Source organism: Pantherophis guttatus, chromosome 1 (genome assembly GCF_059756535.1).
Source record: "Pantherophis guttatus breed Tessera chromosome 1, ASM5975653v1, whole genome shotgun sequence".
NCBI lineage: Eukaryota > Metazoa > Chordata > Lepidosauria > Squamata > Colubridae > Pantherophis > Pantherophis guttatus.
Window position 1 is genome coordinate 167320089 of NC_142063.1, and position 20651 is coordinate 167340739.

The following is a 20651-nucleotide window of genomic DNA, read 5'->3' on the forward strand; positions in this document are numbered from 1 at the left end:
TTTAGGCAAAAGGACCTTGCCATCCTAGAACTCCAAAACAAAATCTCAAAGAAATGTTTTAAAAGATAGAAATCCTGAAGACAGAATAGCAATATTACCAAAAGCTGTCCAGCGTCTCCTGAATCTTCCCCGATTTCAAGTCAGGTGAAGAGTAGCTGATTAAAAATTAGATACATAAATTGGAATCTATAGAATTCACTTCAGCAGAACTGAGAAGGCTGATATGGTGAGAAACTTAAGGCTGTAGTTGCCTTTATCTTTTTTTTCCCCTCTTTTTTTCCTTGTTGGAATCAGGCAAGGCCGTCTAGCTAGAACGTTTTGAGCCCTTATTGGGCAATATACCCTGTGCCAATTAAATTTCAGTTAAGATTTAAGGATTTGATCGAACTCCTAAAGAGATGAACCCATAGTTTTTAGGGCACAATGGAAACTATGGAGTAAGACAATGACTACAATAGCTTTAAAATTAAGAGTTTGTTCCCAGAAAATTGCTCACAAACGAGATGACTAATTGCAATAAGTCTGTCTAATAAATGACTGGTAATCCTCAAGTGTCTATTGAATGACCTTCTCCAAAATAAAAAGACTTGTGGGGGCCTGTCTTGTGAGCGAAGTTTGCTCCTGCAATGCTGATACTTGTGAAATGTGACCTTTAAGGCAATATGGTTGAAGGCTGGATAGATTATGAGGGAAGACAATGGTTTATTGAGTAACAATTCTCAAACAATAAAATGTTTTCATTTGTTTGACGTCAAGCTAAGACAAGTTTTTTTAAAAAACATGAAACTAAAAAAAATTAAGACAGCATTTAAAGGAAATCAGAGCTAAGGTAAATATTAATGCTGCTGTAGTTGAAAACAGACTGAAAGGGTTTGACATAAACTACACTTAATCATGTGGCATACATAGAGAGCATGATGTAGCCAAGTATTTCAAAGCTCTAGAATGTTCTGGATGGAACTTGAGACAAAGAACTTCACAAATTCAGAAGTGTGAATTACAGAGACCACAATGAATAATATCTAGGAAAGGTATGGTAGTCCTCAACTTACAACCACAATTGAGCCTAAAATATATGTTGCTGTGTGACAAATTAGTTAAGTGAGTTTTGCCTCATTTTACAACTTTTCTCACTACATTTGTTAAGTGAATCACTGCAGTTCTTAAATTAGTAACACAGTTGTTAAGTGGATGCTTTCCCTATTGACTGCTCATCAGAAGGTCACAAAACAGGATCACATCACTCTGGGTCACCTCAACCATCATAAATGTGAGTCACTTGTCAAGCATCCAAATGTAAGTCACATGACCAGGGGGATGCTGCAATATCGTAAGAGTGAAAAATGGTCATAAGTCAGTTTTTTCAGCGCTGTTGTAACTTCGAACGATCAATAAATTAACTATTGTAGGTTGAAGACTACCTGTTTTTGTTTTTCTTCTGGAAGGAGAAGTTAAAAATCAAACTATTCCAGGATTTCTCGCTGCCAGCTATGTCCCTTTGCTGGATTCTGCTTTTTCATACAAAAAAGAAAAAATCCTGTAGCTAGCTTTTGTTTTATTTTATGCAAATGTTTTTTTCTTAAAAAAAGAAAAAGAAAAAAAGAGCCACCAACAGTAAATACAGAATGCTTTATTGAGATAAACCTTTATTACAAAACCACTTTAATTAAAAGATGCAATGTACAGGAACTGATTTGTTAGTCTGTATTTATTATACAGTACATTCATGAAACAATCCAGTCCAGCATAGATTTAGCGTGCCTGTACAAAGACCTTTTACAGTATTTATTAACAGAACTGCTTACTCCTCTCTGTGTGTACAAAAAAAAAAAAAGAAAGCTTTAATAGGTCTTTAATAAATGAACCTGCTTAGCTCCCCTTGTTGCTTTAATATGTAATGCTGAGGATTATGTCTATTTGGAAAGACAAAAAAGAATGCTGTAATCTTCTGTGTACTACCTTTGTGCCTGAAATTGACTAATGGCTACAGAAAACATTCAGCTAATAGGCTTACAAAACTTTCAATACTGATAAAACATTTTTCTGTGCATCCATATTATTGTCTTTAAGGCTGTAGTAATTATAGCAAATGCATACACTGTAGTGCAAAGAAGACAATTTATCAGTTTAGGCATAATATTTCTATGGCTAGGCAAGCATTTTTTAAAAAATATTGGTTATGATTTACATCTTTATGAAAGGCTTCTTATGATGATATATACATGCCTGGGAAAATATCCCTATATTATAAAATACAATCCTAAAGCCCACTTGTAACTGCCATGTTAAAGGTATTTTTAGAATAATGTATCAACCATTTTGAAAAGCACCTTCTTGTTTTGAAGTTCAAAAGAAGGTACTTTTTCAAGTTTCTTACATATAATAATACTGTTTAAAAATAGACTTTCACAATAATAAAAGAATTGACATATATAAAAATAAATTTCCACAGTACATATACATATTTTACTCAAATAGCTTGTCACTTGTTTTTTTAAAATTTGCTATGCTACAAAAATTATTCTAAACCTCTGAAATTACTATTTTATTTTACTTAACACTTAGAACCATGTATTACTATAAACTTGCATTCTAAAACTATGCTAAGATATAGGTAAATATATATATTGCAAAGCCATGTGTTCTGTTATTTAAGACTAAGGTTTAGGTAGAATGTCTTTGTTGAGTAATTTATTAAATGGATTTTTTAGGATATTGAAAGCATAAAGAAAAATTGAAGTGGAAGGTTAAATGATTTATTATTAAACTGAACATTTTTCTGGTTCGTAAGGTAACATTTGGTGTTTGTATTTTTTTTCAAATTTCAAAACAGGCCATTTTTCCAGTAACAGGAAGTTCCTGTTTATTCAACATTATAGCACTCTTTTTCTCAAAATATGGAGTTCTGATCATATCGACATATTATTTAAATAAATTATCTCTAAATCCATGGCTAGTATGATTCTACTTCGTATTCTTAATAAACATTTGAACAGAAAAATGTAAGTCCTGTATATTAAAATATTATAAATCTAGCCTTTCAAGTAGCATACAGATGACTGAATATTAAACATATTCAGGAACTACTGGCTTTTTATGGAGAAACATAATAAAAAATAGAAGAGTAATAGTTTTTCCCAGGTAGTATTCCAAGCTCTGTGATGTATGAAGTCTATGAAAAATGCTCATGCAATTTGATAAGAATTGTGATAGTCCATTATAGAACCAAATTAAAGAAAGCAGTTTTAATACTTTTGGACATAATACACTTAAAACATTTGGGAACTGCTTATTAATTATTTCTGTTATTATATATAATGGCATGAAATAAACTTTTGGCCAAATATGAAACAAACTTGATGTTTTCACTGTTCTTTTATGTAGAATTAATTCACGTGGGAAATATGTATTTTCTTACCTGATAGGCATATCAATAACTGTAACACAATATTTGGAATAAAGAATTTCAAGTATATTGTTTTCCAAGTGCTTCCTTGGATATTCTGAAATATTTTCAGGAAATCAACATTTTATTTTTATATTCTACAAAGAAAAAAATGGGAACCCAAGCAAAGGGTTTAAAATTAACCCTGACTACTTGGATGTTTCATGATAGTAATAAGACCATAATAACAGAACACATGGCCTTTTCATGTCTACTTCTATATTGTTTACGAGAATATTTACAACAGAGCAAATCCTTTCATATATATAAAGCCGTTTCAAGAGATGTCAACATCTTTATATATATTTTAAAACCTCTGCAAATATCAAAACACAAACATTAGTATGATATTTTCAACAATTCAAATTATTTATATTTGACATAAAATGACTAAGGTCTGCTATCATAAACATTTATACAAAAAGTATAAAATACTTTTCCGATTGATCTTTTGTCATAAACATTGTTATTAATGTTACTAGAAAAGCCAGTGTTAAAGAGTCTGAATATATACCAAAAAAACTGCCAGCTATATATTGCATATAGGCATCTAATATAATGTTAAACAGAAAAGAAATTTCAAAATAAATTACTTAAATACTGCTGGCAAAACTATTATTGCTTTAAAACAATCCCGTAAAAAGTATTAATAAATAAAACCTTCCAACCACAAAAATAGCTCTAAAGCTGACTAAAAAAATTAAAATATGAAAAATATTTCAGTTAAAATTAGAAAATGGAAAAATATTTGACTGTTAATTACAAGAATGGGCTTCTATAGTAATTGTTTCATGTTTATTCTGCTATATTAAGTTTGAGAGATTGTAATAAAAATTTACTAGAAAAAGGAATAAGCAAACTTTTCTGATCTGTGTAGTGTTGTGTAATATAGTGTAGAGGAATACACTAGACATGATATAGGCAGAGATCTTATTTGATTCTGCACTTAAACAGGGGAAAAGCTATAAGTGTATGCAGTATTATTTATGCCTATTGTAATCTCAACATTAAACAAAATACATATATGTATAATGTTTAGAATTTTAAGAAAATTATCAGCCATAAAAATCAAAATGTTATATATATATAAGCTGGCAGTCCTATAGTTTTTAAAAAAGGACTTTAAAAATCTTAAATAATCTTCCAACTTACTGAAATTAATTTCAAGATGTAAAAAAGATTTTTAAAAAATATATAAAATAAATTGAACTGAAATGGAAAGATTGGATAAAATAATGTGAATCTGATATTCGCTAGAATTCAGTCTAACAAAAATGTTTTTTGTTGTTTTATTACATCACCCTTGTAATTTATCAGATGAAGATAAATGTTAGGCTTGCCTTACAATATAAAGATGCTGGTTTTAAAATGTATTGTTTAAAACAAGCAATATATGCACAGTCTGCATATTACAAATTATTGGTCTGTGTCACCATAGTAATATACCAATTGATAACAGTAACCATGATTTTTATCCTGCAGTTTGTTTACTAACTTTATGTTCATAAGAGCAAGGGTTTTTTAATACCCCTACACAAGAGAGGAATTTTGTATTCAGCAAATATAAGCAAATATTACATACCTTTAAGAGTTAACATATTTGGTAGATATCTAACATTTTATTTAACAGAGTCTGTAGAGGAAGAAGTATTGAGCATACTGTCATCTGATCTGTAATCTTTTCTAGGGTGAAAATGAGGAGTTCGTGCATATCGAGGCTTCAAACTCATAGATGAAGGATGAGAAAAATTTCTTCTCACTGAATGTATCCTGGCTTCCTAAAAAAAAACAACAAAAAAAAAACCCACATTCACAAAACCACACAGCTTTATTCTGTAATACAGTTTAAATAAAAGCATGAAATTCTGCTAAATCTATTCAATAAAAAAAAAGAAAGTTTCCAAAAGGAAAATGAACAAATACAAATACAGCTTGAAAAGAAAGACAATAATTTACAACATGATGTAAACAATCCTATTAACTAAATTCATTTCTTTACCTTGATAAACTACTAACAAAAATAAATTGAATGCTGGCATCTTTAGTTATAATTTGTCAAACTGAATAATTTGTCAAACTGAATTTCAACTTTTTATTAGGGAGTCTGGTTATTTTACTTTTATTAGCTTTCTTCAGTGTTGCAGAAATGCATAATTTCCAAAGTAAGCAAACTAATGAACAGCACAGTAATACTTTTTTACCCTTTGAAACAGAGCTTTTTACAGTCAATGGAACATTCTATAAATTTTTCCATTAGCAAAGTCACAAGAGAAGGATATCTACTTGCTTTTACTATTTGTAATTGCTCTGGAAATCTTAGCCAACAGGATCCCCCAAAAATAAGCACATAATTTTTATTCATCATAAATCAAGGATACAAGATGAAAGTTTATGCCGATGAAATACTATTAGCAATCACAAAACCACATAACTCCATAAAGTAGGTAATGAAATTAATCAAAGATTTGGGTTGCTTTTCCGGATTCTAAACCAATGAAAGAAACCCCAAAGATAACAGCAAAGCACTGACTTCTGAGGAAGAAACTTCATTAAAAAAAATCTGACTGTGAGATAACATAAACTCCAATGACACATTTAGGACTATACTTGACAGTATATAACAAAATCTTATTTCAAAACAATTTCAATAAACTATGGGGAAAAATAAAACAAAATTATATTTAGGTAAAAAATCTTTAAAAATTTTCTGGCTAGGACTTGAAGCACTAATATACTAGCCAAGATAAATTTCTTATTTCAAACAGCACCTTGATTTCTGGATAAATAAATGCAGGATTGACAAAGTTCAATTAATTCTTTTATATGGAATGGGAAAAAATAAATGAAAGTAAAATTCAAAATTTTGCAAGATTCAAAAGAGAAGTCAAAAACTGTTCACAATTTGAGTTATCTATTAAAAAGTTGGACTTACTTAAAAGCAAGGATAAATCTAATGTTTTTACAACTAGCACCATCATCAAATGCTTTTTATTTCAAAGATAATTACAGTAAGAAATATCTAATTACATATGCAAACATGAGACATCTGGACTCAAAAAGGACTCAAGGCATGACAAGAACTGCTTATTGAAGGAAGAAATCTATTATGGTTAATATATTTGCGAATAAATGGAAAAATAAAAAGAGATCCTAAAAGAAAAAAGAGGTACCAGAGAAAAAGAACAGAAGTTGAATCAAAGTAATTTATTAGCAAGTATTTACAAATTGCTACCTAAATGTAATACAAATAGGGTTTGAATTCTACCAGAATAACCTGTTCCACCTTCAGAAAGAACACTTGGGAAAAGGTGGGCTACATCTTCAAAGCCTGAAAAATAAATATTTGGCATATATCTTGCCAGTCTCATCAGGATGGCATTAAACTAAAAAAAAAAAGGGTGATGAAGGCCCAGAACCATATACTCAGCCAAGAACTGTGGTCAATAAAGCAGAATGCAAAGGGAGAAGCAAGAGGACAAAATTTTGCCTGGGACTCTGAATTTCACAGAAAACTGAAACACTAGGTGGTGCCACTCAAAACCTCCGTTTTCTACATCAATGCCCAGAGGATATAGAATTAAAGAGAGATTATAGCTCAGGAGAAATATGATGTGACAATATATATGTGAAATTTGATATGATAATACTTGTAACTAGTGCACAGCACACAGGAATGGTACAAGTTATTTAAAAGGATCAGTATCAATAGAGTGCTGTCCTGTATATGAAGTATACTTGCACAGAAACTCAAGAATCAGAGCACAGAAATCTTGTTTAAAATATCAGGCTGATATCATTGTGAGAGTTTTATACATTGCTTCAGGAGGCAGAAGATATAGTATAATTTTTCTGTATCACATAGCCAGTCTTTCAAAGGGTCAAAGAAAAAGCAAATATTATGTGACAATAAAGGTATAATTTTTTGTGGATTCCCAATAGCAACCTGCATTCTCTGAAAACTTGCTTTGAATAGCAGAAACAAAAGAGAAAGGAAATTAAAATATATTGCTAGGTTCTTGGAAAGAGGTTAAGGTTCAAAAATGTCATTATGTTGTTACACTATATTCCCAAAACTTGGAATTTCTAAACTATATGGGAAAACTTTAGATAGATATGCCTGGAGGGTACGAAGCAGATAATGGAAAAATGCTTCTCTTTTACTAGTAGGAAACCCGAAGGAATCAAACCATTCCTAAATAGCAAGAGCTTTCCATTTATTAAATCCAGATCAAAACCCAACCAATTTTTTGTTTGGATAAGAAGGTATTATATTCCTCCCCTTTTTTTTGCAATAATCTTTCCAACTTGAGTTTTTCCTGATTTCTAAAACACGTTAACTGATACAAAAAAATTAGAAGCCTTACTTTAATAGTCTCCGGTTGCATCACAGGGGCTGGCATGGCTATGGCACTTGGAGCATAAACTTGGTGATATGCTGCTTGCACTCCATGATCAGTATATGGCTGATAGGCAAACAAATATTTCAACTTCTTTTTAGAATTAAATATATCTTCAGTATATGAACAACAACCAAAACTGGATTTTCAGTTTAAACCCTTTTTCACATTCTACTAAGCTGCAAGTCAACTTCACTGATTCTAGTCTTAATATTCTGCCCTCCAAATTTATATACTTTTTAATTTTATCATCATCATTATGCAATGTGGGTTAGTCTTTTGGACTGGCAAGCACATTTGGAATTCTATGAAAATGTTCTTTAGGTATCGATAAATTTGTAATAAATGTATGGGGACAGGAAAGCTTGCCTATTTGGTGAGAGCTGCCTTGTCACTCTTATTAGAAAGTAAAAATTTTCTGCATTCTATCCAGCAGCCCTGGTTTATCTCTACCATTTTTTTGAAGGGAAGAAAATACTTGCAAAACTCTGGTGTAATCACCCACCTTTATTTTCTACAAAAGCCTGTGGGCTTTTATAAACAACACCTAGAAGCATTCTTGGGGGGGGGGGAAGGTAAGGTTGAGACATAAACAAATCCCTCTGCAGTCAATTGTTCTCTTGACTTCATCTTTAAGTTTTCCATGTTCCCGTACTAACACATTTTGGTATTTTAACCATTTTTCTTTGTCCACTATTTCTTATAATGTTTCTTGTGCTGAGACCAATACATACAAGATGGGCTTTTATTTATTCCAAATGCTTAAAATGGTACTTCTCACATGATGATTTTTAAAATCTACAATAATTTTTACTTTGTTGTACCATAAAAAGCCATGCCACCTGAATCTCAGGTTATATACTTCTTTTTGTAACATTTTTTTACTTCTCAGCTATACCCACTCTTTCAGTCAAATCAAATCACTGCCTGCAAAATGCAGTTTTAAATCAGCAATCCTAGTCAACAAAGACATGCATCCAAAAAGATCAATGTGGATTATTTTTTATTATGATGTTGCAAAAATTCTGAAATATTAAAAATATTTCTAATATTATCTCTTTATTGTCTTTTAGGCAAAAAAGCAACACCAATCTTCATGTATAAAATCTTGCAGGAAAGTTTTCAACCTTTCAGCTAAAATCATTGTAAATATTTTATAATCATTATTTAATAATATTTGCTGATAATTTTTTGATAATTTTTTGCTAAGGTTGAGTCCTGATATTGCAAACTGAGTGTCCTTTAGGCAGGTTTCATTTGAAGCTGTGAGCATATTTTCTTCCTCAGCTCCAAGCTCTCTACTAGCAAGTAGAGAGGTTCTCTCTAGATCCTACAGATTTGCATGTGAGCAGTTATCTTCCAGAGCTCAAGTAGATAACCTTGACACTTTCTCCTTGCCCAGAAGAAAGCCTGGGCTCACCTTGTCATATAGTCTACCCTCACAAACAAATATAAAAACCAAAGTACAAACAAACCCTAATGAATAGTATTTCATTGAGGGAGACACTGGTTGATAATTTGCAGATTCCACATCCCTATGTAATTATAATAGGCTTCCCAATAACAAGAATGGATGTATAAAAGCTTTCAAAATGTGTTGAATTCTCTAAAATAAAAGCTAGTTTATAGACTGTTGGTGATCTGGAGTAATAAAAATTAAATTGAGAAGTGGTAATACAAAAAACACAATGTCCTATACTGACAAAAGATAAATTCTAAACAGCTCCCTCCAAATTCTTCAAGACAGAGACTGCAATCAATAAACTGAGAAACAAAATCTGTGTGATTTGCCCACTTACCCCTCCCCCAAACAAGGAACTAATGATACTTTTAACAAATACTGCTTCTTTTTTTTTTTTTACTTTATTTGGTACTGATGAATACTAGTTGTTCATTTTAAGAAAAGGCTACAGAAGGGCACAAATCCATAATAAAGCTAATCCTGCCCCCTGGTGGAAAACCCATTATCTAACTTGAAATAAGTGTTTATATTTACCAGAAGGTAGACGATCTTGAATTTAAAATGCACCTTTTCCTGCCTCCCAAACCCCTTTGATGTATTCTCAATTAATCAAAGAAATTCTCCTATTTTAAAGTTGAATTTTCTGTGGAAAAAATAATCTAAAAATCATAGATTGAACAGAGCAGATACAAATGCTTTACCGAATATAAATACCTCTGGAACTGCAGCTTCCATTAGGGAAAGAGGAGGAGGGACACATCCACCATCTTGTGCAATTTCCAATGGTTGATAAGTAATTTCAGAAGGATGAAGGTAAAAGAATGAAGTAGGAGAAGCAGGTGACTAAAAGCAATAAGACAAAATACTGTGGATACTTAAACCATATACTGGTAATTCAACGATATCAGGAAATTAATGTAAAGTTCATTATTACTTTGACTACATTTTATATATACATAAATAAAATGTCTCCACAAAACTGAAAAAGCCCTATTATCCAGTTATGCCAATGAAGGTCATCAGCCAATAAAAGCAGATTTAGTTTAAAAGATTTACAATATATCTCAATGTGGTTAAAAACATATAGAACATTTTGTTTGTTTGTTTTCCTGGCTACTTCAATGTTTTGTCCTCTGACTACCCCATACAAAAGTTCAATTTATAGCATGGGTTACTCTGACCTATGCAGCAAATCAACAAAAATGTTAGAAGATGAACCCCATTATTCATTCAGCAATTTCTTATCATTGTATCCCTGTTATGGAATCCTGCTTTCTAGCATGAGTCTATGGCAACTGCTCTCTGAGCAAGTCACAAACCAAGCAAGACACATAAAGCTGATTTTCTTTCGAAGTCCTCCAGTATGCATATTTTAATATGCCTTAATTTCAAATAAGTATAGAGCCTTTCCCCACTATCTGTTCATAACTCAGTTGGCAAACAAGCTACACTAACATTATATTTAAAGACTTTAAATCTATCAAGCTTTTCAGCTGAAAACAAGGTGAAGGCAATGACATGGATTGCAACAGAAAAATGAGTTTACTAGGGCATGCATGTACAGTGAATGGGAAAGGCACATAGTTTGAGCTGTGAATTAAATCTATTTATAACAACTATGTGCCTTAAGTTATTTCAGAATACTTGAAATTCCATCAAGACAGTGCTTTAGTAATTTGTAGTAATTTATTTATTTATTTAATTAATTAATTATATTTATATACTGCCTTTCTCCCGAAGGACTCAGGGCGGTGAACAGCCAGGATCAAATACATAAATATAAAAGTTAAAAACAATTTAAAACCAGTTTAAATACTTTGGCTCACAATTAAAACATCCCATTAAAATCCAATTTAAAATTTAAAACCGTTAAAATTAGGCTAGCCCGGCTTGCTGGAATAACAAAGTCTTCAGGGCATGGCGGAAGGTGCGCAAGTCCGGGATCCTCCGTACCTCCGGGGGCAGCTCGTTCCAGAGGGCAGGAGCCCTCACTGAGAGGGCTCTCCCCCGGGGCGGGTGTCACCAGTCAACATTGTCTGACCGACGGCACCCCGAGGAGCCCCACCCTGTGGGAGCATACTTGCCGGTGTGAGGCTGTCAGTAGCAGAAGGGGGTCCCGTAAGTACCCAGGTCCTAAGCCATGGAGTGCTTTAAAGATGTTAATCAACACCTTGAATCGCACCCGGAAGACCACTGGAAGCCAATGCAGCTCACGCAGGACAGGTGTTACATGGGAGCGCCCCGCGACTCCCATAATCACCCGCGTGGCTGCATTTTGGACCAGCTGGAGCCTCCGGATGCTCTTCAAGGGGAGCCCCATGTAGAGAGCATTGCAGTAGTCCAGTCGGGAAGTGAGGAGGGCATGAGTGGCCGTGCGCAGGGAGTCCCGATCCAGAAAGGGACGCAACTGGCGAATCAGGCGAACCTGATAAAAAGCCCCGGCTGTCCTATGCTCTTCTAAAGACAGCCGTGTGTCCAGGAGGACACCCAAGTTGCGAACCCTCTCTGTGGGGGCCAATGACTCGCCCCCAATAGCCAGCGATGGCACCAGCTAGCTATATCGGGACGCCGGGAGCCACAGCCACTCAGTCTTGGAGGGGTTGAGTCGGAGTCTGTTTCTCCCCATCCAGACCCGCACGGCCTCCAGGCACCGGGACATCACTTCAAGGGCATCATTGGGGTGGTCTGGGGTGGAGATGTACAGCTGAGTGTCATCAGCATACTGATGGAACTGCACCCCAAAACCACGGATGATCTCACCCAGTGTTGAACAGAAGGGGCGAGAGGACCGACCCCTGCGGCACCCCACACATAAGGCACCTCAAGGACGACCTCTGTCCCCCTGCCAACACAAACTGCAACCAGTCAGAGAGAAAGGAGGAGAACCACCGTAATACAGTGCCCCCAACCCCTCCAACCGGCGCAGCATGATACCATGGTTGATGGTATCAAAAGCCGTTGAGAGGTTTAATAGGACCAGGACAGAGGAACAACCCCTGTCCCGAGCCCTCCAGAGATCATCAACCAATGCAACCAATGCCGTTTCCGTGCTGTACCCAGGCCTGAAACCGGACTGGAACAAGTCTAGATAGACAGCGTCATCCAGGTGCTGGGGAAGTTGTCACGCAACCACACTCTCAACAACCTTTGACACAAAGCGAAGGTTGGAGACTGGACGGTAATTCACCAAAACAGCCGGATCCAGAGAAGTCTTCTTGAGGAGGGGCCTCACCACCGCCTCTTTCAAGGCGGAAGGCAATTGTTATAAAATCTTTTTAAAAATCCTGTTGAGCTATTATTTAATAAAGATTGCAGATTTTCTTTAAAATTGGTATATTCTGAAAAAATATGTGCATGCATGTATGTAACTAGCTCTTAGTTTGAATAGCTTACTTAAAAATGTTCTATTTTTAGACTTTCTTCTCCATACAAGTAGTCCATTTTCTATCTTCCAAAATATTATAAGCAATTGAAAAGCAATCCAAACTACGACATATGGTTAGTGACAGCTAAATTGCATCAAACAATAATAAACAATGCACTGTTTCTCACACAAATCAAATGTCTTTCAATTATTTGGGAAAAGCTTTGAGGTCAAAATAGCTGGATTCTAATGACAGAACACTATTTGACCTTGAAACATTCCTAAATTCAAATGGTTTGATTCAAAACATGATCCATATCCTTACATTCTTTGGTACATTTATTAATAGCATTATTTTAAAAAACTCTTGAAATGATGCAATCTTTCTCAATATAACATGTGAATTTATCTGTTTGAGATTCACTGAGAAGAGGGTGACTGAGGAACTTAGCACGTTATCAACCTTAATTCTTACAGTCAGTTGCCAGGAATAATCAGAAAACTATGTGGCATTTTCAACATGTTACATCAAAATCCTGTTTGTAACCATTTCAACAAACTATACTTAGTGATTACTCAATCAAAAACGGTACTAATAACCCTATGTCTTTACTTTCAATCCTGCTTCTCATATACTATAATTTTTATCAAAAGAACAGAGAAAAACTACCGTATTTTTGTTCTTTAAGAATTTCATATGGAGAGTCAAACAGAATAGTAAAATGTGGGAAGGAGATTGAAAAATATTCCAACATTAAAGAGGGGATAATAGCTAAACAAATATATACAGACACAAGAGATAGAATGTTGATAATCGAAATAGTAATGGGTCAAAAAAATATTTTGCTAGTGGTGATATATGCGCCCAATAAGAACCAAGCAGACTTTTATAAAAAAGTGTATGATAAAATAATAGAGATAGGGAATGACAATGTTTGTTTGATTGGTGATTATAATGCAATAGTGGAAATAATAATAATAATAATAATAATAATAATAATAATAATAATAATAATAATAATAATAATAATAATAATAATTTTATTTCTATACCGCCCTTCTCCCGAAGGATTCAGGGCGGTGTACAGCCAATTTAAAAACACAAGACACAACAATGATTAAAAATTAAAATAATTAAATAGATTTGGCCGATTTAAAAAAAAGATTATGCAAATAACCAAAAAACAAAAATAAAAAGGAACATCTTACCCAAAGTTTTTTTTTGAAATGGCAGAAGAATTAAATCTATTAGACATCTGAAAATTTCGTAACCCAGAAGAAACAAAATTTACTTTCTATTCCAACCCTCATAGATCCTGGTTGAGAATCGATATGGCCTGGATATATGGAGATCTAGTTAAAAGATGTTGAAACGGTAGAGATTATGCCAAACACCTGGGCTGATCATAATCCCCTCAAAATAATTTGGAAAGGGCAAAAAAGAAAGAAAAGCAGATGGACATTGAATCCACAAATTCTAAAAGAAAAAGAATATATTCAAAAGATCCTGAAAGAATTGGAATTATTTTTTAGAGACAACAAAAAACACCACACCTCTTTACAAAATCTCTGAGACACTATGAAAGCATATTTAAGGGGGATTACAATAGCATATAGTGCAAAAAGAAATAAAGATAAGTGGAGAGAACATAACATTTTGTCCGAGGAAATTAAGAAATTAGAAAATCAACTACAAATAGACCCGGGGGATGAACAAATTAAAAACAAAATTTAGTCAAGCATAAACTGAATATTTTGGACCAAAAAGAAATGGCAAGAAACTTAAAACTTGCAAAACTAAATTATTTTGAACATGCAAACAAGCCAGGGAGGTGGCTAGCTTATCAATTAAAAAGGAGAGAGAAAAAAGAATAATACACCAACTACAGGATGAAAATGGAATTGTGGAAAGTAATATGGAGAAGAAAAAAGAAATCACACAAGACTTCTTTGAGAGGCTTTATAGATAGGAAGGGACAGAACAGGGGAAAATAAGTGATTACCATATTTTTCGGAGTATAAGATGCACATTTTTACCCCCAAAAAGGGGGTGAAAATCTGGGTGCGTCTTAATACTCTGAATGTAGCCCCACCCACCTGCTGGCCCCCACCCTTGGGAGGTTGTCGGCCTCCGTGCGTTGCATTTTCCGGTGGTTTCAGGTGGTGGGGATCCTCACATGGCCAAAAATGAGCATCGCATTTTCGGTCTCTGCACTCTGGGAGATAGGTGGTGGAAATAGTTAGGGGGTGCTGCTTGGAACAGGCTGAAAACTGCCGCCGCAGCATTTTCATGAGGGCGTGCAGCTGTGTGAATTGCATTGGGGAATCGGGGAGGAAAACGCCAGAAAACGCGATCCATGGAGGCTATGCTCTTGCGAAGTGGGTGCTTCTGCGTGGAGAGGCGTAAGGCAAGGTGCTCGCCGCCCACCCTGCCCCTTCTCCAGACAACCCAGGCTGAGGGTGGTCTGCTTCTGCTCCTGGCCTGGGAGACGGATATGGCCAGGAGAGAAGAGAAAGTGAGACTGCAGAAAGGAGGAGGAGGGTGCGTGGCTTTGTGAATTGCTTCAGAGAAATGGGGAGGAAAACGCCGGAAAACGCGATGGATGGAAGCAATGCTCTTTTCCCTCCCCAATTCCCTGAAGCAATTCACAAAGCCGCGCACCCTCCTCCTCCTCTTCTGCAGTCTCACTTTCTCTTCCCTCCTGGCCAGATCCTGCTCCCGGGCCAGGAGCAGAAGCTGACCACCCTCAGCCTGGGTAGTCTGGAGAAGGGGCAGGCTGGGCGGCGAGCACCTTGCCTTACGCCTCTCCACGCAGAAGCACCTGCTTTGCAAGAGCATTGCCTCCATGCATTGCATTTTCCGGCATTTCCCTCCCTGATTCTCCAATGCAATTTGCAGAGCCGCGCACCCTCCTCCTTCTGGCTAAAGGGGAAGAAGGAAACTCTGGGCACATTGAGAAAGCACACTCTCCTGTTGCTGGAAGAAGGTTGAAGTTGGTTCCCCCCTCCCCTTTCTTTCTTAAACTGAACTGCACTGCTTTTCTGACTCGTTGATAAATGATCCTGGGAGAGAGCAGCAGCTGCCGCTGATCCGTTTCGGGTGGTCAAAATGCCAAGTGGCTGTCGGGAGCTGAGACATTTCTCCTTCACACTGCCCCCCCAGCTGTTCAGTGCAGTTCAGTTTAAGAGAGCAAGGGGGGGAGAACCAACCTCGACTGCGGCTGGAGTCCCTCTGGGCATGAAGACCGTTTGGGAGGAGAAGGTGGCTGAGGAGGGAGGAGTGTAGGCATAAGGCGCAAGGACGGGGGGGTGGGAGAGACTGCAGGAGAAGCAGCCCTTCTCCCCTTCTTCTAGCAACAAGAGTGTGTGTGTTCTCAACATGCCCAGAGTTTTCTTCTTCCCCTTTAGCCACCGAGAGCTCCGAGTTCTCCACGATCTGCCTGGGAGCAGCTCCAGCAGTTCTAATGGCTGCCTTCATAACTTGTGTGAGGACTGGAGATCCCCACTCCCTATAGCAGCAGACTTCTCCTTAACTTCCTGAGATTACTGCCCCCATGAAAATCATCCCCCACCCCACCCTACCCAGTCCATAGGATTTGTTTTAAACTGATAAAAAGATCTGTGCTACTCATTGTCAAAATCGAAATGGAAGTGAGGACGCCGGTGATCCTGATGCTGGTAGGCAGAGGCAGAATTTTTTTTTCTTGTTTTCCTCCCCCAAAATTAAGGTGCATCTTATACTCTGGTGCGTCTTATAGTCCGAAAAATACGGTTCTTGAAGGAAGGGATTGGGTTTTCATTGATGGAAGAAGAAAGGGAAACATTGAATAAGGAGATAACATTATTAGAAATTAAAGAAGCAATTCAAAAACAAAAAAGTAACAAGACCCCAGGACCAGATGGGTTGCCAGGTGAAATTTATAAACACTTAGGAGATTCGGTAGAATTATTATTGGAAGTATGTAATGAAGCCCTGAGGGAAGCAAAGTCACCAGAATCATGGAAGGAGGCATATATTACCTTGATCCCTAAAGAAGGCACAGACAATAAACAAATCAAGAATTATAGACCAATCTCACTCTTAAATTCGGATTACAAAATATTTATGAACATTATGGCGGAACGGATAAAAAAAATACTAAATGATAAGATATACCCAGATCAAAATGGATTTCTTCCTAAGAGACAAATTAGAAATAATACCAGAATAGTAATTAATATATTGGAATATTACGAGGCGCATCCAGAAAGATGGATGTTCCTGGATGCGCATAAAGCCTTCGATAATGTAAATTGGGAATTTATGATTCGACAAATTAAAGCCATAAAATTCGGACAGAAATTTGAAAAGACGATTGAATCGATCTATTCCATGCAAAAGGCAGGGGTAATAATAAATGGGGAGACTACAAATTCATTTAAGATAACGAAAGGACTTAGACAGGGTTATCCTCTGTCACCTCTGCTCTTTATCCTGACCCTTGAGATATTATTACAGAGAATTAGACAGAAAACGGAAATAAAAGGAACCAAAATTAAACAGGAAGAATTTAAAGTGCAAGCATTTGCAGATGATATGGTATTTGTTATAGAAGACCCATTGGAATCTGGACCAATAGTACTGCAAGAGATAGAAAAATATTGGGGGTGTGTGTGTGTGCCCCCAGGCCTTAAAATTAACAAAGAAAAAACTAAAATGTTAGTTAAGAATTTAACGGAAAAACAAAAAGAAGAACTCGAGGAAAGAATGGAACTCCAAACCGTAAAAATAGTGAAATATTTAGGTATTTAGTTAAAAGCAAGATGTTCAGCATTAAAAAAGGATAATTATACAAAATTAATACAACAAATAGGGAAAGACTTAGAAAGATGGGGGAAATTACAGTTGTCACTATTAGGGAAAATTGCAACAATTAAAATGAATATTTTCCAAAAACTACTCTATTTATTTCAAATGATTCCGATAAAATTAGATAAGAATTTCTTTAAAGAATTAAACAAAACGATTATGAAGTTCGTAAGGGCCTGGAAAAAAGGCGAGGATAAAATTAATCTCACTTCAAGATAGAAGAAGCAGATGTGGCTTTGGACTCCTGCATGGGAAACTTATTACAAAGCAGCGAGTTTGGTTTGGGTTAGGGAATGGATTAATTTAAAGAATAGAAGAATTTTAACACTGGAAGGACATAATCTCCAGATGGGGTGGCATGCCTTCATATGGAACACCAGAAATAAGAAACATTCACATTCGTACTTCTATAGACATACACTTCAAGATTCACTGATACAGACTTGGGAGGGAATTAGGAAGAAACATTATCTCAAAATACAAGGCTGGTTATCCACTATGGAGGCAATGATCTACCCCAACACGTTAGATATTGGTAAAATGGTAAAATATAATGAAATTTTGGACAATGGAGGAAGATTAAAATCTAACTAAGAATTAAAGGAACAGGGAATAATCGAAGAAGAAATTGTAAAGGGATCAATGATAGCATGGGCAAAAAATATTGGGCACAACATTGAGCTAGAAGAATGGGAAAAATTTGCGGAAAAAACTATACATTAACAAAATCTGCCACATATAAAGAAAACCAGTATAAAATGTTCTATAGGTGGCATTTAGCCCCAACAAGACTTGCAAAAATGTACCCCAACCTAAAACCTAATTGCTGGAAATGCAACCAAGTACAAGGTACCTACTTCCATGTATGGTGGCTTTGCCCAGAAGTTTAAAAATTTTGGATTAAAATACAAAAATGGCTAAAAGAAATTACACGCTATAAAACAGAATTTAAACCTGAACTGTTTCTTCTGGGGATTATTAAAGGAAATTACCCTAAAAGGATAAAATATTTACTCATTCATATAACTACAGCAACTAGAATTGTACTTGCGCAAGCCTGGAAAATGTCCACTATACCAACAGACTATGCAATAATCTGGAAAACTTTCGAATGTGCAGAAATGGACAAACTTACTTTAGAATTAAATAATAAGGAAGACTCGGAATACTACTTAACTTGGGCAAATTGGTATCAATGGATAGAAATTAAAAATAAGGAATGTATAGAATAAAATAAGATGTGTTTAAATATGTTGATTAAGTAGGAATATTTGGGAATAGATGAAGAAAGTTGAGAATTACGTACTGTCAGAAAGACGTTGAATTGTATAATTATTACGGATGTATTTTTGTCATAGAGGTATTTTAACTTGGATTTAAGTTAAATCCAATTTTTGGATTTTAAATGTTAATAAAGGTTTAAAAAAAAAAGAAAGAAAGAAAAATATTCCAGTTTACCTGGGGAATACTCCACTGCCATTGTCCAGGAAGGCACTGTGCAGGAGCCTAGGATAGATAAAAACAATTTTTTATTAATACTGTGTCTAATCAAAATTATAAAGCAATGTATACTGTATATACAGGTAGTCTTGACTAATGACCATATGTTTAATGACCATTCAATGTAATGGAGATGCTGAAAAAACTGACTTACAACTGGTCATTACACAACCATTGCAGCATCCCCAGTCATGCGATCATGATTCGGACACTAGGCAACTGGCATATATTTATAATAGTTGCAGCATTCCAAGACCATACGATCACTATTTCCTAGCTGGCTTCTGACAAGCAAAGTTAATGAGGGAAGCTGGATTAATGATGTAATTCACTTAATAACCATGGCAAAAATGGTCATAAAATCGGGTGCAATTTACTTAAGGATTGTCTTGCTTAGCAATGAAAGTTCCAGGCCCAATTATGGTCGTAAGTCAAAGACTGTCTATACAAACTTTAAATAAAATAAACATTGAAACCATTACAATTAATAAAAAACTAAACTATTATTAATCAATAAAATCCAAATGGAATATATTGATAATTTTTCAGTGTTTTTGTTACATAAACAAAAAGAAGTGTAATTAATGATTTCCCTTATTTACAATCATATTGAACAAATGCAATCTTTAATTGTTACCTGATAGTGATATGTTGGTTGTTGATAAATTGGCTGAGCTAGCATCACAGGAGAACTAGAAATTGAACGTGACTTTAAAAAGAAGAGAAGAACATCAATTAGTATTTTGCTGAGATGGAGATTACCTGTAGGCACATGGTGAGTCAATGTCTTTCTAGTTTTGGCTGGTTAGCAAGACAGCTTTTGCAAGGGAAATCAATGCTAGATCCGAGCTGGCAAAATCTCTCTGGAACAAGGGAGAGATTTGTGGTGATCATTGACATGACTCTGTATCATCTACTCATGTGTAGATCATGAAATTGCAGTTTTTTCGGTTATGAGTGGTCTGGCGGGGATTCAGGATTACATCAAGCTCACACTCATAAACCAGACTTTATAGAAATCACATTTGACCGAGTCTTATATCTTAATCCCTTGGTTTTTTAAAATTGTTTGCATATTAGAGAGTAAAACCCTTCAGATCAGCAAGGTCTTATTGTATTCATCGGCTGAGTTTTCACCCCCTTAAAAGATGATGGTGTAAATTTGACTTTAAAAGTTTTAAGGATACTAGATAGATTTTGGAAAATTAATAATTAAGGGGCTAGAGGACTTGGAATTATAGTTTTGAATTATTTAGAAGATATTTTCTGATGGGAAAATGGAGATTGCTTTGATTTTTTTTTTAATGATAAGGAAACCTTGAAGGTCGGACAAGAGCCAGAGGATAAAGAAAATGGAAAGAAATTGTAGGCTTTGGAATATCTCTACATAGGTTTTTCGACAGAATGGATGAAATGTTTGATAAAATTGACAAAGCATAATGTCTATGAAACTAATTTGAAGGGAAATTTAAATGTAATGGAAATGGATCTGATGACTTATTCCCTAAAGGAGATAAACAGATGTTAAACAGGAAACTGATTTGGATTTTTTCTTCTGGATATATAAAAGAATTCTACTAAGATTAGGAAAGACTTTTTTTAGAAGTGACAAAGGGATACTTTACTTATTGATA

General features: G+C 35.2%; 1 protein-coding gene across 4 annotated transcripts in view; it reads right to left on the reverse strand.

Moving 5' to 3' along the window:
- Window positions 1-1614: 1614 nt before the first annotated feature.
- The window catches only part of BOLL (boule RNA binding protein), a 50894-nt gene continuing 31857 nt past the window's right edge, over window positions 1615-20651 (reverse strand). For all 4 annotated transcript variants that reach the window (XM_034430141.3, XM_034430111.3, XM_034430120.3 and 1 more), the window contains exons 7-11: window positions 19655-19726; window positions 18976-19023; window positions 10019-10147; window positions 7810-7908; window positions 1615-5223 (exon numbers count right to left, since the gene is read on the reverse strand). In XM_034430141.3, the coding sequence (XP_034286032.1) occupies window positions 5065-5223; window positions 7810-7908; window positions 10019-10147; window positions 18976-19023; window positions 19655-19726 (507 nt within the window). In that variant the 3' untranslated portion in view covers window positions 1615-5064. The remainder of the gene's footprint in view (window positions 5224-7809; window positions 7909-10018; window positions 10148-18975; window positions 19024-19654; window positions 19727-20651) is intronic.